At 43.5% G+C, this 25,663-nt stretch overlaps 1 protein-coding gene and 1 pseudogene across 1 annotated transcript in view; one reads left to right on the top strand and one right to left on the bottom strand.

Annotated features, from left to right (window-relative positions):
- RYR2 (ryanodine receptor 2) overlaps positions 1 to 25,663 on the top strand; it is a 561,319-nt gene that overhangs the window by 238,409 nt on the left and 297,247 nt on the right. The window contains 6 exon segments of the mRNA XM_025039067.1: positions 6,367 to 6,381; positions 12,518 to 12,592; positions 15,213 to 15,291; positions 17,038 to 17,150; positions 22,951 to 23,050; positions 23,740 to 23,836. Coding sequence (XP_024894835.1) covers positions 6,367 to 6,381; positions 12,518 to 12,592; positions 15,213 to 15,291; positions 17,038 to 17,150; positions 22,951 to 23,050; positions 23,740 to 23,836 — 479 coding nt within the window.
- Positions 8,587 to 8,702, bottom strand: LOC112470083 (annotated as a pseudogene).

Genomic DNA, 25,663 nt, shown 5'->3' on the forward strand with positions numbered 1-25,663 from the left:
TAACACTTTTATTAAAAGTATATTTTAGAAAGACAGAGAATGCCCCAAGGAGGCACATGGTCCCAGCACTGTAACCAGCAAAAAGGATGAGAGAGAGAGGGGGCGAGCTCATAAGTGAGAATGTCTGTCTTGTATTTGGGCCGTGATGGGTGGTTCCAGAGGCATTCCTAGGTGATTGGCAAGTGAGGTCATTTTGCTTGACACCTGGCTGCTATATAAGCCTTTGCCTGCTGTGCATGTGCTTACCCAGAATTCAGTCTGTTATAATTAGATCCATAAACTTCCAGGCATAAACATAGTATTATAATGAAGCTTAAATTGTAGGTAAATTAGGGTAGTTCCTTCCGCGCAGGCATCTATGGCCAGATTAAGCCAGCTAAGACTATGGCCCTCCTGTCCTTTGTCCCTGGGGATGCAGGAGAAATCCTCTAGCTGCCAGTGGGGTGGTCGCTGGGCGGTCTCTGGGCTGGGCCCCTGTTCCTCTGTTCCTCTGTTGCTCGTGCCTGACATGCAGTCATACAATCTTAAAAAGTGCAGGTGAGCGATGACAGCGTGAGGAAAGGTGCAGGTGCAGGATTCTGGAAGCTCCCTCTGGGGACCAGTGGAGTGACACACTGCGACGTGGCCACATTGTGTTAAGAGTGTGGTCCGTGGTCCATTTCCTCATCTGTTGAGGAGAGAGAGGGGGGAGCCAAGGAGCCAGGGAGTAGCAGGTAGAATTCGTCACCTGTTTCTGTGACTTGAAGGGTGACAGAGGACAATTCGACACCCCGCCTGCCTCCCCGCTCCGTGGGCTGGGCCTCCTCTGTCTCTTGGGTTGAATTAGGAAGAGTCCTGTGACCTTTCTCTTGTTCAAACAGTGGACGTGATGCAGGACAGGGCACATGTCCCCGAGGGTGGTGGTGGGGGGAACAAGCCCCGCTCTGAGAGAAGCGGGGGCCTTTGGTGGAGAGCGAGGAGAGCATTCAGAGTTGAGTCGAAAGGAGAGTTGATTAGGACAGGGGCGACTCTGCACGGGGTGTGGTCCCCTCTTGGAGGCGGAGTGAGACCGAGGGAGAGAGACATGGAAAGGCCTCGAGTGGGGTGAGTGTTCAGGGAATTCAGTTCCTGTGTCATTCTTTAGTTCCTGTGAGTTACAGTTTAAAAGACTTTGTCAACCCATTTCCTTTGACGTGGACACAGTGAGGAAGGGGGAGAGTATGTGGCTGGAAAGGTAAGAATATGGGGAGTGAGGGGCCTGCCTGGGGTTCCCAGCCTTTGATCCTTAGGTCCCCCGAGGTCTTAGCCACAGGGAATGACTTGTTCCTGTTTCCCGGCACGGGTGTGGGGGATGGGCTGTGGCAATCCCAGCGGAAACCTCCCCGAGTTCTGCAGGGTCCTCCTGGCCTGGCCGCAGGGCGGACCAGCACCCTGCAGCCTCTGGCCGTGGCTTGATTCACTCATTAAAAGGCCCCAGTCATTTCAGTCACACAAGTCTCATTGCAGTAATTAACGTGTCCGTCCCTGTGTGACCGGAGAACTCTGAAGTTCAAATTAACTTGTCTCCTGCCTCGCCAGGCAGGAGGCCCCGGGAAGCTGCCTTTGCTCCCCGCTGTGGGCCCTGAGTTGCTTGGTGGCACCGAAGACAGTCCCAGGCTGGCTTTGTAGCGTGGGCGTCAGCGACCTGTGGCAGTGTCCCTACTGTCCTGGCACAGGCCACTTAAGCCAGTCTGCTGCCTCTTTATCTCTAGGCACAGTCAGACGCCAGCTCCCAGGGACACAGGTATCCCCAAAGCCACCCTCGCCAGGGTTGCGCTGAGGGCCAGCTTGGGGAGGGGCCCTTCTCTCTGAGAAACCGTCCGTTTGCTCGCCAAGCTGACAGACTGGCGCTGGGGTCTGCTAAGAGCAGCCAGTGGATTCTCAGCTGCCCACTCTGCTGAATAAAATGGTTTCTTTAAACATTTTTAGATGGCATGATTCTGGATAACTTCATCAAAATTCAGTGAGTCTGTCTTAATAACCTTTCTCTCTGTCTCTTGCCCCATGTCTCTGAGTGTCTTTGAGCATTCGAGTTTCATCATGAGCCCTTGAATAATCAAAGGCTGCTCTTCCAGAGGGAATAACGTTTGTGAGTCCTGCATTAAAAGGGATTAACCGGACTTCCATCTGCTCCACCCGCCCCGCCCCTCGGCGCCCCTAACTGCTAGCATGGAGGCCTGGCATGGGCGACCATGGGTGGACCGGGGGACAACAGAAGGGTGAAAAAGATTGTGATATTGTTGAATATGAAGCACAGTCTGTAGACTGAATAATTTCTCGTACGTCTAGTTATTCTTTTTAAAATTATGTCGTTGTATCTGTTAAAATACAAAATCCTTTCAAATGTTCCTAGCTCTATAGTAGCTTTTAAAAATAATGCACTTTGACACACAGCTACTGTTAGTGAGTGAGGGTCCGAGACGTTCTCATGGCATCGGGGCTCATGTGCGATGCGGTTTAAAGACTGCAGACTCTTCTCCGTCCCGATGCAGAGAATCGTCTCGCATGCAGGAGGCGTTCTGCGTTTGGGGCAGGTGCCCTGTGTCCTCGGGTCGCTATGATCCTACTCGGCCCTGAAGGCGGTAGCTCAGCTCCGTGATTTATACGTCCTCGGGTCGCTATGATCCTGCAGCCAGGCAGCGCTCCTACTTGGCCCTGAAGGCGGTAGCTCAGCTCCGTGATTTATAAACGCAGGTCACAGAGATGAAGCGTGAGGATTCACCGTAGCGTGGCAGACGTGTTTGTTTTCCTTTACCCTCTAAAAAGAACTAGATAATTATTTATACGCATTTCTGTCAAATTCGTGACACTCAAAGCAAAGACAGTCTAATACTCTCCGTACGGAGTTGTCGATCGCTTGAAAAGACAACAGTTGCCACCAGTCTGCCCCAAAACACACTGAATTCTTTCTGGACGCCAGCGTGCACGTGGAACCAGATGCCAGCGATGGCCGTTAATGCGAGTGATGGACTGGCGTTGCCATGGGCCGTGTCCTCATACATCCGATGGCTCTTTCGTGGGCTGAAAACCGAGCCCTTTTCAGATGCTTTCTGGGGCTTCTGTCAGCATGTCCATCAGCGCAGCCTTGGACGTGTTTAGTCGGGGGATGCTAGAAAGTGAAGCGTTTACAGGGGACGTTTTTATTATTAGAGGAATAGTCAAGGTTTGTCACAAATGTATATCCACGTGTACTGGTTCATAGTATATACTGACATATGCTTGGAACTTGAAATTGTTAATCTTAAGTTTCGTTCCCTAAAATTTGTTGGGAGCATCATTAATCATCATCAGTTTAAAATCCTTGCCAACAAACCTACATCTTTGGTGGTGAAATAACTTCTCTTTTTCTCAGCGCGATGAAGTCCCCCTGGTTATCCTCGCTGATAAAGGAGAGGTTGCCAGCTGGGAGATTAAGGAGACTCTCAGCATCTTGATACATGGAGAGAAAAGATGACAAAAGAGTCTTCAGTTTGATGGATGTTTCGTGTGCAGGCTTGGGGTTTCCACCCCCCACTCCCAAGGGCTCCTCAGCCCGAATTTTGACCTAGTCTCTTAGATTGTTGCATTCGGTAATTCTTTATAATAGCCCCCAAATGTTTATTTTGTTGCTTTGTTGCTAATTCCTTATCTTTATAATTTTTGAGAAGACGTTTCAGTAAAGGGATGTTTAAGACTTTTAAGACAAATCCATGTGTAGAAGTATTAATTTTTTAAATCAGTTTTCGTTTCACAAAACTGAAACAACAGTTAAAAAATTCAACCGAAAGGGCTGATTATGGTAGAGGAGCTTTTTACATCACCTGAATTACTGTTTCTTTCTTTGTACCAGTAATAGCTTGAATATAATTATGCATTCTCTTGATGTCCAGTGTTTGATTACAATCTTCAGAATAAAGTATTGCTATTTGATTTTTCTTCGCATAATCAGTTGCTTATGCTCAAAAACCCCTTAGGTCTTTCAGATCTCGTGGATCAAGGGGCGCACGCTCTTAGGCCAAAGACTATCATTCTGCTTCTTTTCGTCATCCATTAGACTCCCAGGGCCATCTATACTTGAGTTAAAACATAAGGATGGCGATTTCCTTCCTGTTTTTTATGTTACCGGAGCGTAACGGGGAGAGGGTCATGCCCCCGACTCTTGCTCACATTTGAAGCTTCATCTGACCTGCATTTCTGAAGTAATTAAACTAAACCCGAGGCACTGAGTTACTGCCATTTGTAGTTTTACCCTGAAGAACTAAAATCCCCCCTCTGTGTTTCTGTGCCGATTGATCACCCTCCCAGCATTCCTTCTGAGAATCCGTGCTGGCTCCTGGGCTCAGGGGCTTTGCAGTCATCTCTGTATCTTGTCCAATGAAATTCAGCTCTTATCTAATGAAATTTTCATGACGGAAATACACCAAATAATCCTTGTATTGAACTTACCGTAAGCATAAAAATGATATTCTCTACATCTAAAATTTAGGCTATTTAAAAAAATATTTGTTTATATGCATGAGTTTCTTTTCTCCTTTTTCTCATGTCCTCATCTTTTAAGAGGTTATTATTGTTATTCTTTTTCTGTTGCTTTTTATCATAGCTAAGCAGTGTTTACACTGAGATTAAAATATTTACCTTTTTGCTTTAATGTATTTTGCTTTCCTCTTGGCCCTGGAGTGATCCCTTTTGAAAATCTCATAATGTTGTAACTTTGGTAGTGTTTAGCACTTAAGCTAAATCGACCAAAATAAGTGATTCATCCAAAAAATTAATCTCAATAATGGTTCAAATAATCTTTAATGTTCTTGATTATCTTTTAAAATAATGTGTGTCCATCACATCTGCTGTTCTTCCTCATTCTGTAGATGGATATTTGAGCGTTTGCTCATTTCTAATATTCATTCTGTTTTATCACATCTACAGATTACCCCCCTCTATGATGTGCTCTTCCTCCAGTCCAATGCAACTTAAAAATTATGGCTGGCAGGCCTCAGGAACTCTACTGACCAGTCTTTCTTTCTACTTACTATGAGTATAAAGGAATTCAGCTTAGGTAACTGACAAAATCAGACTTAGAATGTTTCTGAAAGAAAAAATCTTCAAAACCTAGAGCAGGTTTATCTCATGAAAGAAGTATCTGCTATAAACCATGCTCCGTAGCAAAATTTTGGATTTTTGTTTTTCTTCGAATGAAAGCTGAAAAAGTAATTGTTCCAAATTCTTCATTTAGCGATATCTGTGTCACTAGCTGTCACGTGCAGGCATGTGATTATTCAGTTTGGACATGGACAGTTCATTTCCCATTGTTATCAGTTACAAAAACGTAACTAAACGGCCTGTATTTTCAAGCTGAGAATGAAATGTGTTTTTTGTTTGTTTGTTTGTTTTTTACAATTTTTTCTTAAAATTATAGCATTTAAAATGAAAAAAATCAGTCACAATAGAATTGCCATTGAGTAATAGGCACATTACCACGTATGTATGTTTTAGAGAAACAATTGTGGTACTTAGAAATATCTATGTTAGAAAACTGTATTAGATTTCTGTAAAACTAATGTGGATACGTGTATTTTTTTCTCTGTGGTATTGAGATGCTCGTGACAAGTAATTTAGCCCTGGGTTTCGAAAAGTAATGTCATTTTTTCCTTCTGAACTCTTTTTCATCTGTGTACATCTCCTAGGAATAAGTGAAAAAAACTTTGTGGACCTAAAGAAAAATGAAAGAATCTATGTACATATTATGTTTTGATGTAGAAGAAATGAAAGAGCCATTACAATGGAAATCATGAGAAAAGGCTATTTCATTTTAAAAGAAAAATAAGTTTTGTGATTTTTCTCTTTGCAATTTGCGTCTCACAGTAGGCGTGTCTGGTGGATGCTTACTGTTACTTTGCATGCAATACAAGCAGCTCATCGGAGCATGCTTAGCTGAAGGTCTGCCTTACCTGTTTCTAATCCACTATTTTTACTAAAATTTGTTATGTTGCAATTTATATCACTGCATTTTTATGCACAAGACAAACAGATGTAAAGCGTTTTCAGAGTGTTACTTTAAATTATACCTTTGTTTTTTTGGTGCTTAGAAATGTAAATTGAATCACGCATTAAAGTAGAGTAGCACGTTTTCACAAAAAAGGGAAGAACTAATGTAAAACACGTTTAAAAGAGTTTTGCTTGTTGAAGCTTTTCTCTAGCATGTAGTTGATACTAAGCTTGTTCTGACAACACAATGAATGTGTTTTTGTATGTTTGTTGTTCACGTAACTCCATTCAGAACAATGAAATCTTTAGAAATAAGAGATATTTTAAAAAACGTCTTTTGAATACTATACAGTTAATATTTTCTCTCTTTTCTTTATGCCCCCACAGAAATTCATGATGAAGGTAAGACATTGGATCATCCGCTATACATGTAATGCTTTGTACATTTTAAGTTTGATTTAATTTTTGAATTCATGACACTTTTCTTCACATTTTAAAGGTTTCTAAAAATTAAATCAAACTTTGGTACTTTTGAGTTTAAATAAATAAATCACATGGTTAGATTTGTTACCTTAACAAACATGTTTGACATCTTTGGGTCATGTTGTAGCACAGTAAGTTTTATTTAGCCAATGTTCGGAATTTCTCCATTGAAACAGATTTTTTTAGTAGCTCTCCGTTTAGAATCGTCACCGTGGGGTTTACGTTGGCCGTTTACATTGTTCGAGCACTTCTGTGTGACTACAGTAGGAAATTCTTACCCTGGGAATTAGAAAAGGCTCCTAGAAGCTACTATAGGATTAGTTACTCCAGGAGAAGTGGAAATAATTCAACTCCTTTTCATTTCTCAACCAAATTAAAAAATATATTTTGAAAGGTTTTAGAACGAGACAGACTAAAACAGACTAAAGCACACTGGTCAAGTCCTTGAAGAAAACGTGGTAGGAGAGGAGATGCAGAATGTCACGATTGGGGACAAAACGTAGAACGTTTTTGTTTCAGTTTTGTATCATCAACATTTAATTTTTATCTTAAAAGCTGAGAAGCGACATCGAGAAATTTGTCGTATTCGGTTAATACAGGCCTAATGTAACTTAAAACTGCAAAAGAATTTCATTTCAAAAGATATCAACTCTGAAGAGTGTGAGATCGCAATTCTGGTGTAGATCGAGAAGGAAGCAGAGTGTTCACGTCAGTCCCGCGTGCTGTAGCTCAGTCATTCCTGTTTTACGAGACCGAACCTGGAGCGTGTGGTGCCGACAAGTGAGTCTGTTCATTCACGTTAAGAATTTGACAGTTTGGACAGGACGACAGAGCAGAACAGTAATTCAAAGCCGTCTATCAACAAGGACGCAAAACATTTTCCAAAATTTCAAACGACTGCCACTGTTATGTTTCAGCAGAAAATATTATCATTACGTTGAGAAGAGGGGACATCGATGTCTCATTTAGACACATTGTGAAACAAGGGTTTTGGTTGGAAAAATTTACAAATAGCAGCAAGACATAATCGTTTTCTCTCCTTGAAAATATTAATAAGTAACTAATAAGATTCAGGTTGAAATATTCCATTTTTCTTGCTCAGTCTGCGTTCACCGTACTCGTTTAATCATCTCAAGCCCTTACCCAGTACCACGTCTCCTTCCCCTTGGAGAAGGGCGAATGGATCTGTTAGTTGCCTGGAACACAGGATCTTTCGTGAGAGCAGATTCATATCAAAATCAATGCAATTAGAAAGAGGATGTAGAATCAGTTCAAACCAGGCGACATACCTTAGGATAATGTAATTAGGCTCTGAATCCTTTTAAGGACAAGACCAGAAGCCTAATGACTTGTTTCCACACAGGCACCGGACCCCTTGGGAAGGTTAGAGTTTGATGAAGTGGAGGATAGATGCATGAAATTAGACTTTAAACCACTTAGAAGGAGAAGGATGCTCACCTTTCTTCAGCTTTCGCCTCCAATCCCGATCTGCTTTGGGTGTTGTTCCCCGACAGATGTCTAGCCTCTTAGAGCCAGACAGAGCTTCTTTGTGGCAGGGCCGTGTCCACCATAGGTGCTAAACAGCGATTGGTTAGTCCTGTCACTGCCCTGATCTATCCCTCAGGAGACTTTTGGTTAAGACACCATCACAAGTAAGCCCTCCAGTGCCAAGTGGCTGTCTTGACGTTCAACTGGCTTTGTCAGCTGGTTACTTTGTCCTGAAGGCAGATTTCCCATTGATTATTATAACCTCCTGGGAACTGGGTAGTGATTCGCTATTGAAGGTGGCAGGGCTGGCTGAGTGTCTCCTGCCGTTAGGGACCCACAGGAAGACCAAAGGCAAGGCTCAGCAGTCCTGTGCTGTGCACATCTGCGTGGCGAGGCCATTCTCAGCTGATGGGAAGACTTACACATGGACAGACATTTCTGTTTTTCTCCCTGAAACAACTCATTGCCCAGATATTACTATTAGTATTTGAAGGTAAACTTAAATGTCTGAGTACTGTGAAAGAAGTTCTTTAAGGCAAATGTATTTTTGTCGTTGTCCATTATTTTAAATTTCTGCAATGTAGCTTAGTGTTTCCTGCAGTAATGCATGCTTCTTTAAAATTTTGTTATTATTTATGCCTACAGCACCTGGTCTTCCTAGGTGGTCTCCCATCCAAGTACTAACCAGGACTGACCCTGCTTAGCTTCTAAGATTAGACATTGGGCTCGTTCAGGGTGGCATGGCCGTAGACCACGGACTGTGGCTTTACTGGGGTGCAAACCCAGGACCTTCTGCTTGTAAAGCAGTAGACTGTGGCTTTACTGGGGTGCAAACCCGGGACCTTCTGCGTGTAAAGCAGATGTGCTAACCGCTACACTGTGGAATCACATCCTGTAATGCCTGCTTTTAAGAGTCTATCCTTACACGTCCAAGATGGCATGTTAGGTTACAGCAGGCAAGGGGTATAGAAAAGTTCTCCCGCAGAGTCTGATTTATTAAAAAAAAATTCTTACATAATAAGGGCTTGGACTTATGAGAAACGTCTTACACTGATTAACATAACATTTTTGTGCAAAAAATGATTAGAAAAACAGAAAACCTTAAAATAGTTAGATGTTAGTTTTAAATGGCAATAATACTAAAGACATGTTAATAAGCAAATATATAGTATAAACATGTATTTAACAAACACGGAGCCAAAAAAATCTCAAACAACAGAAACACAGAGCCAGGAATTTCCATGGGTGTGCAAACCTCTTTATTCGATCTTAGCATCACTGTTCTCGTTTTATGTATTATGCTCTTTTGCTGTTACGTTTTAAGCTTGTGACAGCAATACCTCAAATGCAGCTGCAATGATCTAATTTCTCCCTCTCCCCACAGAGAAGGATAACAGATGAATAAATTATGCCTTATTATTAATGCATATTATTCTAAATAAATGTAAATATAGAACATCTACATCAAAGCTTTTTTTTATAATATGAGTCCCCTAATTGGGGAATAGGAATGCCTAATAATAGTAAGTTGATAATAAAATGTTGCTTAGGTTTTGTTTGAATGTGTTCGGAACTTTTTAATCACTTATGGTTCATGGGGTTTTTTTTTTTTTTACTCTATTGTGTAACGTGAACCCTGAAGGTCATCTCAGCGGCAACGAGACCAAACCCTCACAGAGATCTGAAAAAAATTTTAACTGATACTTTTTAAAAGTGCAATCTTACCTTTTATTACATGATGCTCGACTCTGCAGTGCCAGACGTGTTTAGAGGGAGGGGTTTGGAAATGGTGGTTGTTATTGTTGTATTTTTTCTCTCAAGAGAGTGACAGTCCCTCGTAGACGGTGGACTGCATAGCAGCAGGAGTGTAACAGAGCTTTCTCAGGGGCCCAGGTTCTGCAGAGGGACCCGGAGGGCTGGTGACTCTCAACTACGCCACAGGCTCACCCAGTCATTGGAGCGGAGCTACCTGTGCTGGACTGACAGTAGCATTTTTCAGGGACAGATAGGGCCTGAGTTTCAGTTGGAAATGTACTTGAAAGACATGTAAGTTCCAGGTAATAATTTTACTAAAAGGACCTGATAATCCATCAGATAGTTGGAGGTATTAAGAAATACACAAAGGATTGGATTAGTTCTTAAATTTCATTTTCTCTGCTGATGGTTTGCAAATAGTTCGAAGGAAATTACATGAGATTCACTACAATTGTTGAATGAATGAATGATTAATTTTCAGAGAATACTTGTTCTCAAGGCAGAGAAAACGGGCTGTGAGCTTGTTCTGCCTGATACCCTCGGTGTCAGGAACTGTGCGCCTCTCAGGCAGTAGACACCCAGTAAATATTTTTCGAATAAATAGCAAAATGTTTCTCTTGTGTAGTATTTAACGGAGAGTTAGGAGGACTAGTTAAAGTATAGGTGGGCTTCATGTGAACTGAAGGTTTATTTGTGTTACATGAAATTTAATTTCCTAATTCCCTTTTTAATTGGTGCAATCGAAAGCACTGCCTACTTTACCCCTGTTTTAGATTCCGAGGAACAGTTAACATGTTAACTTGCAGAAACGCCAAGGTTATTTTCTCCGAAGTGATCTCGAAGGCAGGCCAGCCTCCGCTTGCTGCCTCATTAGCTTGACTGACTGATCTGGTTGGCCTGGCTCGCTTCCCAGGGCTTATGCTCGCATCATTGTGCTCGTGGGTTTAGGTCCGGTGGCTAGAGGGAAAATAGACCGTTCCAGAGGACTGAGTTACTGCCGCTTTGATATGTCTGTCGCCAGCAGTGACAGTCCGCTCACTGAAATCGCTTGGGCAGCCCACAGCCCACCTGGAGCGGGGTGCTGTAGCGCCTTGAAGGAGTAACCCCGGCGGCAGCCAGCCAGCCAGTGTTTGGGACAGCCGCCCTCATAAAGTACCCGCAGTTCCCATCACCAGAGGAAGCCCATAAATATTCACTTCAAACAAGGATCCGGCCACATTTAACAAGAGGATCGGCATGGTCGACTGAGTCAAAAAACAGAAAAGAACCAATTGCCCCGTTGGATGCACCTCCCCCCGCCCCACAATTCTTTTGATAAATGTTTGTTGAATGAACAAGGTACCCAACCTGCCCAAGAGTAGAATTTATACATTTTATTTTTTCTGAATCAGAGCCCATTAGAGAAATATTTAGAATGACAAGTTAGAGGGAAAGTACTGTGACCTGTGACAGAAATTATGTTCACTTTGTGTCGTGACGTGATTAGCAACAAAGTTAATTTAGTGTGAATTATTTGCATCCTTTTCCAAGAGTTCTGTTAAAACTAAGTCTGAGGCATAAATTATCGTTTAAGTGGTGAGGAAATATCTAATATAAGATCTATAATTGTCTAATCGTGTAAGATCTATAGTTGAAAAAAATTCAGACACTAAAATATCTCTTAGCTTAACCAGTTTGAATATAGACACATATATACATTCCTATAAGCATATGAAATGTGTAGGCAAGCTTCACAGTAAAAGGAACGCTCAATACCTTTTAGTTAAATTTTCATTTAAAATATCTTGTTTTGACTGGTATCACTGTCAAGTGTTACTCAAGTTCAGCTGGATTTCATAGTTTTGGAAATAATACGTTTGGTATGAAAAGTTAAGCTCCTCTCCGAGTAACCCAAATCAGACAAGGTAACAGGTCGTTCTGGTAGGCCGGGACAGCGCTCCCTAAGAAAGGCCTCAGTCCGAAGAACATAATTTCGCAAAGGAGCGTTTTCCCCTTTTTTCTCAGTATGTGAAAAAGAGATTTTCCCCTTTTAAAAATGCAGTTTTCCTTATAATTTTAATACCTTTTAATATCTATTTGAAGAGTGGCTCTGAGATCTTTAAAGCATCATATGTAAATAAAGTTCTCTTAAGAAATTATGTAAAACAGTAGGGAGTGGATATCTTCTTAGTAAAAGAGATATGATAGAGTTGATATTAAAGCACTTTATTCTGCACGTCGTAAGGTATATATAGGTCGATATCGTCCGTCTCACCCTTAAAACCCGCGAGGACCTCCTTTTGCTCCGGGAAAAGCGCACACCCCTCGGCGTGGCTTTCTGCACCTCCCACGGTCTCCCGGCCCAGTTTTGGGGATCCAGTTCGGTTTCTGCCGGAGCCAGTGCTGCGGCCCGGCTCCTTTCCTCCCCACATTCGGGAGGGTCACCCTGGCGCCTGGGCTGGCGCTGCTCACGCGCCCGGAGCCTGCCGTGGGCTCTCACTGCACAGTGTTCACGAGGGCTTCGCGCCGAGAGCTCGGGTCCTGTCCCCGAGGAGCTCGTGGTGGGGGCGGTAAGGCCGGCACCCCGGGCTCCTGGGGCATGAAGACGGGGTGTACCTGGGGCCGCAGGAACCCCTACGGTGCGTGCTTGCCGAGTGGGCTCGCTCTTCGGGAGCGGGACGCGGCGCCTCCCGGCTCAGGCGTCTGTCCGCAGCACCGCGGGGTCTGTCGCCGCTCTTACGTTTTCCTAGAGAACAAGACAGCAGTTATCGCCTCTGTTAACTGTGCTCTTTGTGTTTTCCTTTCTCGCCGACCCTTTCCCCTCCCTCTGCAGACTGCTCAGGGCGGCGGCCACCGGACGCTCCTCTACGGACACGCCATTCTGCTGCGCCATTCCTGCAGCGGCATGGTGAGTGGCCCTGGGTGCGGCGAGTGGCCCTGGGTGCGGTGAGTGAGTGGCCTTGGGCGTGGCGAGTGGCCTTGGGCGTGGTGAGTGGCCCTGGGCGCGGTGAGTGAGTGGCCTTGGGCGTGGCGAGTGGCGCTGGGCGCAGTGAGTGGCGCTGGGCGTGGTGAGTGAGTGGCCTTGGGCGTGGTGAGTGGCCCTGGGCGCGGTGAGTGAGTGGCCTTGGGCGTGGCGAGTGGCGCTGGGCGCAGTGAGTGGCGCTGGGCGTGGTGAGTGGCCTTGGGCACGGTGAGTGGCGTGGCTTCCGCTCCTGGGCGCTGTGCCCACCCACTGTGCCCACCTGCCTGGGCCTCCGTGACTGGGAAGCATTGGCAATGGCATCTCAGCGATGGCAGCAATGAGCCTGGACACCCGGGTTCGCACTGTCCTTGTCAGCTTCGATGTCCTTCAGTCTGTCTTTGCATGACGCCTGTTTTTAGTTCCTTAACTTCGGTCACCGAGTTTTAGGAGAAGCGTTAACGGTCAAATAAGATCTATTTCTCATTTCTGACTTTGTTTTAAATACTTTATTTATTAAAGAATTAAAGTATTCTTACTGAAAGATAACAAAAAAATACCTGTGAATTCCACTGTCAATTTTCCACTAACTTCTTTTCCTTCTTAACCAGATGTTTGCTTCTCTTTTCCTGTATCAGCTCCTTCTTTCTCCCAGTTACCCACATGACCCATTGGGCTATACATACGTATACATTTTATTCTTACATGGATAAAATTCATACAAATATATAAAAGTTTCATTCCGTTCTTCTAAAGCTTCATTATATTATAAAAATAATACATATTCTATAAGATTTGGGAATTAAAGTAGAAAAAAAATCTTCATGATCACATTCATGAGAGAAAAACTCTTGGGGATTTTAAAAAATTAAAAAACTTTTCTTAAAAATTTTCTTCATAATTGAGATCTTACTACATAACCAAATTTATATCCTGATTTTTTAACGTGTTATCACAGCTTAAGCATTATACATGTTATTTAAATTCTTAATCAATCTAATTTTAGTGAGTACATGATAGTCCAATATCTGGAAATAAATATAATTGGCTATTCCTTTTAAGAAGGAGATAATTCCCAAAATATGTAAACTGCTCCAGGGTAGGAGACTAAGCATTGCCTCAATACTAATACACACACACACACACACACACGTGCGCGCGCGCGCACAAAAAACTAAATCTCCATCGTGAATATTGATGTGACAAGTCTGATTAATGGAATTCAAAAGTACATGAAGAGAAGTACAGGAAAAGTATGGATATGATTTTAATGATGACCTAATCATTCCTGTTCATCACATAAATATGTCAAGTAAGAAAAGTTATCACTTTAACAGGTGATAAAAAGGTTTTAATAAAACCCAACACCTATTTCTGTTAAAAACTAAGCATTGATGATTATTTTCTCAACGATGAAGAAAATGTCAATGCCACATCAATAGCAAACATAATTGTCAAACACTGAAGCCGTTCTTGGCAAAACAGAAACAAAGACAAACTAGAACATGCCATTAACATTGTACGGAAATCCTGGCTCTCATAGCAACTGTGAAATAATGTAAAAGAAGACACCTTAAAAAAAGTGGTTGGAAACAAGAAAAATAGATAAAACCTGTTTGCATACAGCAATCACACATTAGAACTTCATAGAGACAATTCCATTATCAGTGGCAATCAAAACACACAAACTGCATGAAATAATAAATGTGAGAGTCTTTTTTTAATGAAAACCACACCGTACAGAGCAGGCAGGTGAGAGCCTGGGCGTGGCCGGCAGACCTGGTTTGAGGCTGCTCCCCTCACCCCGTCCAGCCTTGCGTGCCCTGCTGACACCCTTCGAGCTCCTAATTGCATCTAAAAATGTCATTTATTCATTTGATGAATATTCTTCAGCACCTGCTGTGTGCTAGGCACCGTTCTAGGCACTGGATAGAGTCGTAAATTGTCCAGTTCCCGCCCGCAGAACTTACTCCCGTTTGGTGGGGTAACTGTGGCATCCGCCCCCCTGTCGCTGTGGCCGTCCAAGAATATTCAGTTAGGAAAACGTAAAAGGAGGGAAAAGAGGTGAGGAGATGATGGAGCCACACGCGTGTGGACACGTGACAAAACCTCCCTTCAGTCGGGCGACAGGCTGCGCACCCACAGCAAATCTGGGTGCGTTTCCGAGAGTCAAAAATTAAAAACGAAAATGCAGCTGGGAGATAAGAATGAATAGTTTTCAGATTTCTGTTTGGGAGAAAGATTTCTAAGCGTCAGATCAGGTTGCTCGTGGCCATCGCAGCACACGAGGTGGGAGGTGTGCAGGCATGTCCCCAGCTACTTGTCTTCACGTGTCCCCAGTCTTAGGAGGGGAAGGAAGACTGCGTGTCCTTGATGACGTCACTCCTGATGGATGCTGGGGGGAGGCGGCAATTCTGCCCCACGGTGAGAACCTGGGCTCAGCGCAGAAGGAGCCGTAGTCAAAAGGAAAGACGGATACAGCAGAGATAGACTGACACCGAGCTACGTGTCAGAGTCAGACATCGGGCTGTAAACATTTTGTGACAGCAACCGATTCTGTGTCTTTTAGTATCTGTGCTGCTTGTCCACCTCCCGGTCTTCCACTGATAAACTGGCCTTCGATGTTGGCTTACAAGAAGACACGACAGGTGAGTCCCGCGGTCCACGCCCACGCTGCGTGCAGAGAGACACGGCGGGGGGTGGAAGGAGTCATCACGAGGCCATCAGGTGCATTAGATGAACGTCCTCATGGGCGGAGTCAGGAAAAAACGACTTACTTTCTAAGGAAAGTGTGTAGTGGAAGCAGGAAGTGCGCATTGTTTTTATCGCTTGTCATGACCACACGATTAGCTGGATATTCAAACTAAACTTCAGACCTTATTCTCGTGATGGATTTGGATGGAAAAACAGAAGTACTTGCACAGTGTCTAAGTTGTTTTCATACATTGAGATGACTACAAAATAGTCAAAACAACAAGGCAGTCCCTCTTCCTGCACCCAGATCCCTTATGCTGCTGCTTCTGAGTTACCTGCCTGGATCAGAATTAAGCTCAGAAGGCAGATTTCTCTTCCCTGTTTATCGATGTATCCCCAGCTGCTAAAGCAATGATTGACAAATAGTAGTGTTTTATAAATGTTTGAGTGAATGAATGAAAAACTCTCTACAACTCTAAAAATGTGGATTGAGTGAATGAAGATAAGGAATTCTGCAAGGTGACATTCGAGTAACTCTGTAGTGTGTGTAAGAAAAGCAGTTCAGGGCACAGATTATGATGATCGTTAAACATGCTGAAGAAATGTTATTTGCTAATTCACCTCCTCATTTATTCAAAATGAATTTTTGTTGAGTGCCAGAGCATTGAAAACAAAAATGTTGGTGTCTGGGGAAACCCAGTAAACAAAACATGAATGGTTCTTGCTATTATGGAGCTTACATTCTGGCACTGGGAAATTAGGAAGAAGAGAAAAAAAGTGTTTCGGAAAAATAATAAAGCTGGGCAAAGGGAGAGAATGAAAATGATTATATCATATCAGTAAAACCATTCTCATTTTTGGATAGAACTTACATTGAGGTGTTAAAAGGAACTATGAAACAAGTTGAAGAATTCTATGCTAAGTTTCTATCTTAGATAATAAGACTGAAGAATAAAGAATGGATATATAGTTTATAAGGATTATGCTTTACTTGTTCTAGAAGAAATTATTTGATTGTACATAGATCTTTTTATTACATAGCCTTCTGTAGAAATTATTTGATTATACATAGATCTTTTTATTACATACCCTTAGATTAATAGAAACTACCACATTTTAAAATAACAAAATAAAATAAGGCACAGGATAGAAAAATGTAGATGACAACAATTGCACCCATTTCAAATCAGCATCCCTCAAAAATACAGAGTTCTTTAAATTCTTATAATGCAACTGTCACATCACAAAACCCCAAGTCTTTTTAAAAATCAACTGGCGAAAAACTATTACAGAGAACAACGTGAACAGTGTCCTAATGTGATCGTGTCAAGGACGAAGCAGGGCCACATGAGTGGCCTTCTGTTGGCATAAATAAATATCGTTTTTAAGCAATTCTTAGTGGGAGAAAAAGACACCACATTTCTCAAAAATGTCACAACCAGTTCTACGAGAAGCTTTGCATTTCAGTATGTCTTTTCTTAAGCTAATTCGGCCTAATTCTTTTGATTTTCACGGTCTAAGAGATTAATTTGCATTACAGTTCACATTTCTGAAGGTCGCATGAACAGGGCAATTTCATTTTAAGGAGACTGATTTTGAAAACTTACTTCATTTCCCTCTTTTATTTTGGAGTCACTGGTGAAGAAAACCGGTTTTAAACTGAGAGGCATATCTGTGTTTCGCTTGCCCCTGCACTGCAGGTGAGGCTTGTTGGTGGACCATCCACCCGGCCTCGAAGCAGCGGTCAGAAGGAGAGAAAGTTCGAGTCGGAGATGACCTCATCTTAGTGAGCGTGTCCTCTGAGAGGTACTTGGTAAGTATGGGAAGTACGATCATGGACTTGGTGATGTGATAAATGACAGGTCAATCCAATCATCCCTTTGAAGTTTGGATTGAAAATTATCCGGGAAAATTGCTTATAAACAAGCCTATGTATATCTCTGATGATTTATAAATAGCTCCCTAAGTTGGGGAATGGTGGGGCGTGTGCAAGTGTGGCTCACCAGGTTTGTTTTGACAGGCTTCCCTTGTGCCCTTGATCTTGTTCATGATATTGTGAGAGCCTGTTCCTGGATTATTTTATTAATAGCATGTAAATGCAGTGTAATCAGGAATTCAAAATTCCATGGACCTTATTTTGCATCCGATGAGAATGCTGCATAATGAGGTTGTGGTTACCTATTTTGATATTTATGAAAGCGATTATTTGAGAAACACTTACCATGTTGGAAAAGAGAAAAGAGACAGACAAAGAACAGTTCAGCGTCTCATTGACGTTGCATAGTTTCAGAGGGTAGGGGCTGGAAATGGGAAAATGAAGAAAAGATTATGTTTAACCAATGAAGGCATTTTTTTTTTTAAAATTTTTGTGGTGAGGCCAACATATATGTAATCGAACTTATTTAGTGAATAATCATATACAGAAGTTCATAGATTGAAATCAGTGGAAGTACGAAAAGATGTGAGTGCAGAACACTTTCTATTTCAAGATTGAAAAAGTAATTAAATGTGAAATGGGGTATTGTAACATTTACACGAATACCAACTCCCAAAAATCCCAGGCACCATAGTGGACGATGGTCGAAACAAAAATCAGAAATCGAGCGTTGCTGGTTAGGCCCGCGCCGTTCACAGAAAGTGTATTCCCGTTGCCATCAATCGGAATATTATTTGTGTTTGACTGACCTCGGGTGAAGTAAGCGGTCGGCACCCTTGGCTCTGTGAACCTGGAAGTCGGCTGGGTTCGGGGTGTTGCAAGTCCGGTTTTGCCGACATCTAGTTCCAGCTCTGACACATTTTGAGGGAAAACGGTTTGTTTCCCTTGCTTTGCGGAGGGAGGACGATGAAGACGGGGAACTGGCGAGAGGCGCTCACGGGGTGACGGGCGTTTGAGGGGCGTCTGACGGGCAGAGCTGCAGGGAGCCTTGAGCCTGTTCGTCCTTTAGTCTCGTGACCCGTGTGGGTGCAGACAAGCGCCACGCACATTTCTAGGACAGTGCGCCCGTGACAGCTTGTCGAATAAGCGTCTAGGAAGCCCTTGCCGTGCGTCTGTGCTGGGATGTGTTCTGATCAAACGATACACATTTTGAGTTCTAGTTTTATTTGGAAACCAATCGCAGTCATTGCAGTATTATTAATTTTTTTGCTATTGAGTAGCGTGAGTTCCTTATATATTTCGGACATTCACCCCTTGCCGGATGCATGATTTGCCGATATCATCTCTCATTCAGTGAGTCCCTTTTCATTTTGTTGGTAGCTTTCTTGACTGCACGGAAGTTTGTTAGTCTGATGTAATCCTGTTAGTTAATTTGTGTTTTTGTTGCCTTTCCCTAAAGAGACTGGTCCAAAAAAATATTGCTAAGGCTGGTGTTAAAGAGCTTAATTACTGCCTGTGTTTTCTTCTAGGAGTTTTATGGTTTCAAGTCTTACATTCAAGTCTTTAATCTGTTTCAAATTTACTTTAGTATGTGGTGTAAAATAGTGGTCCAGTTTCATTCTTTTGCGTATAGCTGTCCAATTTTCACAGCACCAGTTATTAAAGAGATTGTCTTTACCCCACTATATTCTTGTCTCCTTCGTTATAGATAAATTGACCAAAAATGCATAGGTTTATTTCCGGGCTCTCTATTCTGTTTTGTTGATCTACGTGTCTGTTTTGATTACTATAGGCTTGCAGTATACTTTGAAATCAGGAAGCAATGTTATAGCCATTATAGAAAGCAGTATGGAGGGTCCTCAAAATATTATAAATAAAATTACCATACGATCCAGCAATTCTACTTCTGGGTATTTATCCAAAGAAAATGAAAACACTAATTTGAAGAGATATAAGAACCTCTACATTCACTACAGAATTGTTTACAGTAGCCAAGATATGGAAGCAACCTAAGTGTCCATTGCTAAATACACACACACACACACACACACACACACACACACACACGCACACAGAATATTTTCAGCCATAAAAAAGAATGATCTCTTACTATTTGCAACAACATTGATGGACCGAGAGGGTACTATGATAAGTGAAATAAGTTTGACAGAGAAAGACAAATATTGTATAATTTCACTTATATGTGGAATCTAAAAAACAAAACAAACAAATAAACAGATCGAAAGAGAAACAGTCACATATATAGGAAGTGATTACCAGAGTGGGGAGGGGTTGAGGAAAGGGGCTGAGTAGGTGAAGGGGATTCAGAGGCACAAACTTCCCGATGTAAAATAAACAAGTCATGGCTCGTAATGTACGGCGTGGGGAACATAGTTAATAATACTGTAATAACTTTGGTGACAGACTGGAACTCAATTTGTGGAGATTGTTTGGCAATCTATATAAATGCCAGATCACTGAAACTAATAGCGTATTGCATGTCAAGTGTAATGTAATTCAATAAAAAAGATGGCTTTAGCAAAGTAGCTTAAATATAAGAGAAACGTACTATGTAAACTAGGAAGACGTGGCTGAGTAGGTATTACTGACCGTAAATCCACTTAAGACTCAGCAAATGAGGTAGAGTGTATGAAGCAGCTTTTCCTTGTGTCGGGAAGATACACCTGATCCCGTGTGCGGAAGTTTTTTATGCATGGATTGGATCGCTTGCATTGGAAGCATTGACTTTTGCCTAATTTTCTATTGATTAGGTCAGCTATAGAAACAGTCAGAGGTTTCAAGATCCACGAAGACATTACCAAGCTGACAACTGTCTGAAAGTAAATTAGGGAAAACAGAACTCTACAGTCTAAAGAGTGATAAAAATGCTTAAAAGGAAAAAGCTATTTTAGGGTTCATAAAAACTTATTCTGCCTCTCTCCTACGTACCTAATAATTTCTAATAAGAAATACAAGGTGTTTTGATTGCATAATGATATGTTGAATTGCCTCAAGCTGCATAAAAAATATTGATAACTAAAAAGACAGGATCATGAATATGTTCAGTCTATTTTTTGTACCACTCAAGGTATTTTCAATTGATTTGCCTTGACCTTTTTTCTCGCTGCGTCTCAGGCAGTGGAGTCACAGAATATTACATTCAGAAAGAGCATCTAGTCTCTGCCCCTCATTTTTTCTCAGGAGAATAAACAATGAAGCCCAAGGGATGATGCGTCTTATTTATTTGTGTCCCTGTCACTGGATAATTCACCCAGAGCGTTGCATCACCAAGGCCAAAGTGCCTGACACTTTCTAAGAGATGAATAAATGAGTAAATAATTAATGTTTCAGAGAAGGGTCGAATTCAGATATTTTTGAATGTTTTTTGTGCCGTGGATCCCTTTTGCAGTCTGACCCCTCGTCATCATGGTTTCAAATACAGAAAATAAATCCACACAGGATGACCAAGGACACTGGAGGCATCAGCGCGCAGCCCAGGCTTCGAAGTCCCGAGGGGCGATTTATCGGGTGCTGTCCGCTGCTGAGATGCTGCACATTGTCCTGCCCGTGGACCAGCGGCTTTCTGAACGTCGCATGCCGCGGGCCTGACTTGGCCTTGGTCTTACCCAGATTTTCCTTTGCTGTTTAAGCAGCAGTAGTAAGTGGAAGCATTTAAAGTGGTTATGTTGAGAGTATATTTTCTTGAGAAGAGTGCATGTCGTGTAGTAGTTCACGTGGACCTCCCCCGCCGACCGAAGCGCCATCGTTTTAGGGCTCTGCCGTATTCATTGTTTTTCGCCTCCCGGAGTCTCCTCGTTCCCCACAGGAAGAGGCCTCCGCGTGGGCCGCCTGCTGCGCGCCTGCCTCTCGCTTGGTTTCTGAGTCGGTGCCCTGGGCCCCCAAAGACGACACTCCCTGCTGTCCTTATGTCCCTGTACCTCGGCCCCTTTGTGTGAGCCTCCTCCTTGTCACACCGATGGCCTTATCAGAGCCTCTTAGGGGACCGGGGCGTGTGTGGGGGGCGCAGGCCAGTTACAGCTCGGAGGTGTCTGGTGCATTCACAGCGGAGCTCTGCCACCGCGTCACAGTGTTGCATTTCGTGTCTCTATGTCACTTTCTCTTCTGAATGACAAGCGCCCTCGGGGAGGGGCGTGTGTTTTATTCATATTCAGCACCATGCTTATAATAGTATAGTCAGTGAACCATGAAGAACTAACGAGCGATGAAAATCTACTTATCATAATATGGCATAAGCTTTCACGTGAATTGGAAAGTAAAAATTTAAGCGTTGTTATTTTGAATCATCCGCTCATGGTTTGGTAAAATCCGTATGGTTTTATAGAGATATCGTGTGTGCGTGTATGTATGTGTGTGCACGCTACTGTTTTGGCTCAGGTCATCGAAATAGGTATATTTGTGGAATAGCTTGAAATATTTTTTAGGTTTACACTTTGACTTTAAAGGTTTGGTTCTCCACATACTCGTTTATTAAATAACACCGCTGGATGCCAGGGGTACAGCTGCGAACCTGAGCCAGACAGCTTACGAGAGGGAGACCAAGAAAAATACACGAAATTACATTGTGTCTTGATAGCTTTGAAGGAAAATGTATTTTTCTTGTTTGTGGAAGCAGAGGGCATGATTTATTTGTAAACAGTTAAAGAATTTTGACAATAAAGGACTCTCAGCTGGGATTTCGCGTAAGGCCAGGCCGAGGGGCCGCGGAGGCGGTGAAGGGCGGACAGCTGGCTGCCATGAAGGGGCATCAGCAGGTTATCGCTAAATCTGATGAATCAACTGGTAGACTTTTATTGATTGGAGGAGTTACTTATAAAATAGCTACAAATATGTCAAATGTCAAACATTTCTTTGTTTGTTTTTAAAAGAGAGAGAGTGAAATACCTATTTTTGCTGGTGACTTGAGAACAGGATCTTTAGGTAAATGGGCCCAGAGGGCGTGAAAGGCCTGGGGGACGTGCCAGAGGGATGACTTCTCGCTGCCGTGCTCCCCACTCGGCCCGGAGGGTTGGGTCTCTGGGAAAGGCCAGGCACAACTGAAGCTGAAAGCCTCGTCTGCCGTCAGCACGGAAGTGTTGCAGAAACGCTCGGGCAGCACCGGGGTGTTTACTGAGATGTCCCCGAAAAGCACTGATGGTTCTGTGTGTTTTCGAATCCCCGGAGGCTGCCAGGTCCTGCTTAGCAACATAATTGACATTTGACAGTATCATTCCAGAGTGGTTACATAACTTTGCTTTTCTTTAAAAATCATTGGAGAACTCATATTTTCTGGCTCAAAATGTATAATGTTATTTTAATACATTTTTATTTTTAAGAAGGAAAATCTGAAATTTGTAACACTGAATTTTGGGGGACATGTGGCGTCCTGGTTTTAGAGACCTGTTAGGAGATATCGCCATCTAGTGGCTGTTGTGTCAAATTGCAGCTGAAAGTCCCTAGAGGACCCAGTAAAACTGAAGACATGTGACGTGTAGAAAGCTTATTATAGTCCTAATGGTAAGTGCCCACTATCTGTACGGTTTTGTCCATCAATGAGGCTTAAAGCAAAATCGTCTACTTAATAAATTTGTTTTAGTGTCTTCATTTTTGAGTGCAGGCTGGAGTGGCTGTTCCGCGGGCGCGTGCAAGCCTGTGATGGCAGGGCTGAGTCGCCGGGCCACGTGGGACGTAAGAAGACTTGCAGGAGCCCGGAGTGATGCTTCGTTTGCCTCTCCCGCAGCACCTGTCCTACGGTGACGGCAGCTTACACGTGGACGCTGCTTTCCAGCAGACCCTGTGGAGCGTGGCCCCCATCAGCTCAGGGAGCGAAGCAGCCCAAGGTGAGAACCCCACCCCGATGAGGGGCCCGTCCTCGATGCGGACCTGACAGTCACCTTTGGAATTGTGATAATGAGCCGACTGTTCACGCGAGCTTTCCGTGTCACACTGTTCTGTCGTGTAGACGCAAGTCCTTCAAGCCTCTCGTTTACACTGCTGTTCATAAGTGACGTTTGTGTTGATTTATCTTTCTTTATTTTTACGCTATTGTCAGCTTTAGCTTTGTGTGTGTTTCACGCGATAGCTTACTAGGGGTTGTTTTGGCCTCAGGGTATCGGTCAGTCAGACTAACTTCAAGATTTCTCATCTTCCAGGGAGGGCGACTTAGGGCTGGACCACAACGGTGTTTATGCGTCAGGGTATCCAGGAACTGTCTGCGTTTGCTCTGCTTATCGTCACTTGCATAGGTCCAAACCTGAGCCTATCCATACTCGTATGTTTAATGAAGGTTCTTATGGGACTGAAGTTGTGCTTTCTAGTGGGAATGTCACAAACTGTGGCACTTGGGGACCCAGGGCTCAGAGGCGGCAGGCTGGTGGCACCATCTCTCTCTGCGATTTGGGCCGAGAACTAAGCCTTGCTAGACTTCTGACTTTCTGTCCATGGAAACGAGAGATTGGACCCGGGGATTTGCCTCCTGCCGGCATCTGACCCTGACAGTTCGAAGGTGACGGCGTTTCGATCCTTGCAGGGTATCTGATCGGTGGCGACGTCCTCAGGTTGCTGCACGGACACATGGACGAATGCCTCACTGTCCCTTCGGGAGAGCACGGGGAGGAGCAGCGGAGGTGGGTACTCCGGCTCGGCGCCTGGGCCGTGCATCTTCTCGCTTTGATGTAATCTTTTAGGTTAAGGACATGTCTGTTCAGGCCGTTAACATAATAGACAGTGGGCCCCTGACGGTCATCTGTCTCCTGAAGTGACCCAGTCGTTGGCCTCCTCAGAAGTTTCTTTCTCATGTTTTTGTTACCTATCAATAGAATTGCTGAGAATTTCTGTATAATTTAAACATGGTAAGAAGCATGGAATTAAACAAACTCAGTGGGAGGAGTGAAAATATTGAACTAAACTACTTAAAACTTCATTAAATGTTCATTAGTTTTGATTAATTGTCTTTCTGGGACATTTAGTCTCAGATTCAGTTTCAGAGTCAGAGTTCTCGATTTGCACAAAAGTTTAGGGCCTTTTTCTATTACCTCCCGTTTACTGACATAGATAATAGAATTGATCACTTTCCCTAATATTTCGTGTGATTATAACACCTCTCTCACGTTACTGTCACTGGGCATTAGGCCAGGATCTCTCCACGCGGAGACTCGGGGGGAGGGAGCCCAGCCACCTCTGAGGAAACCCTCTGCTCTTGACCTGAGCCCAGTCGGGGGGCTGGGCCCTGCCCTCACTCGGTGGAGGAGCCAGCAGCTGTCGAGGGAGCATCCTTTTGGTTTTAATAGCTGGATGTTTACATTTTGAATTGGAGCGTTCGGCGGCCTTGTCCGCCTCTCCTGGGCCTTAGGGGATCTGCATGGTGGACCAGCGTGTTATAGAGCGTGGCAATGACAGAGCAGAGGCCCCATAATCCTTTAGATGGCTGGTCATCACTGCGGGGAAGATGAGGGCAGGTTTCAAAGGTATTTTAACATCATTCTGAGCCCACTTCCCCGCTGTATATGTGATGGAGCGCCCCCCACCCCCCTGACCCGCACTGGTGTTATTCCTGATGGGATGCTGATAATTTTCACGTCACGTCAACCTCAGTCTGCATTCAGACAGCACATCACAGCTCAGCGAGAACACACCCTGGGTGCAGCATCATCCAGCGGCGAGATGAGATTACACTGGACACACATCGTGGCTGGAGGGTGAACATGAGTCAGAAGGAGGCAGCAGCCTAAGCACGGTGCTCAAGAGAGCTGTGCTTGCCTCGATTGCTCAGGGAGAGCGAGCAATTATTCGCATATAATGGTAAAAATAGTTCTTTTATTTTTATGTTTATAGAGGAATTTATTATTTCCGATCTTGGAGTATCATTGCGTAGAGAACTCTGACTCCCTCCGTCCTCACCCTTTGTCACTTCAGTGCCCCGGGGGCCTCGGCGAAGGCACGGGACAGCGCAGCCTGGGGGAGAAGCACATAACGATAACCTAAAACTGTATTTTGATTCATCTACAGTAAGACATACATATAATTTGACGTTTGGACAGTGATTTGAAAGCTGGACCCGTTCCAGAGAAATGTTTCTTTTTCTCGGTGCCCTTCTTGTCTTTATGGCCTGTCTGTACTCACTAATGCTGTCCTGTTGTTACAGTTAAAAACTAAAGTCAAGACAAGTTTGTTTAAGTAGTGGAAGTGGTTAAGGACATGGCCAGAGTGACCCCTACTTCTGAATAATTTAGGGACAGTTTGGTCGTGAGTGCCGTGTCCCTAAATGGACTTGCCGATCTGCCGGGTCCTGTTCCAGTGACAGTTATCGGATGTACATGATTATAATGTAGCGATCGAAAATGCAGCTCAGCGACGAGCTCTATAATTCTAGAAACCGATGGTGTCATCTTTAACTTTCTCTCAATGCTGGATTTGAACGTGTATGTGGTCACGTTTGCATTCTCATCGGAGTA

The sequence above is a fragment of the Pteropus alecto genome, unplaced genomic scaffold (genome assembly GCF_000325575.1).
Source record: "Pteropus alecto unplaced genomic scaffold, ASM32557v1 scaffold189, whole genome shotgun sequence".
Classification (NCBI taxonomy): domain Eukaryota; kingdom Metazoa; phylum Chordata; class Mammalia; order Chiroptera; family Pteropodidae; genus Pteropus; species Pteropus alecto.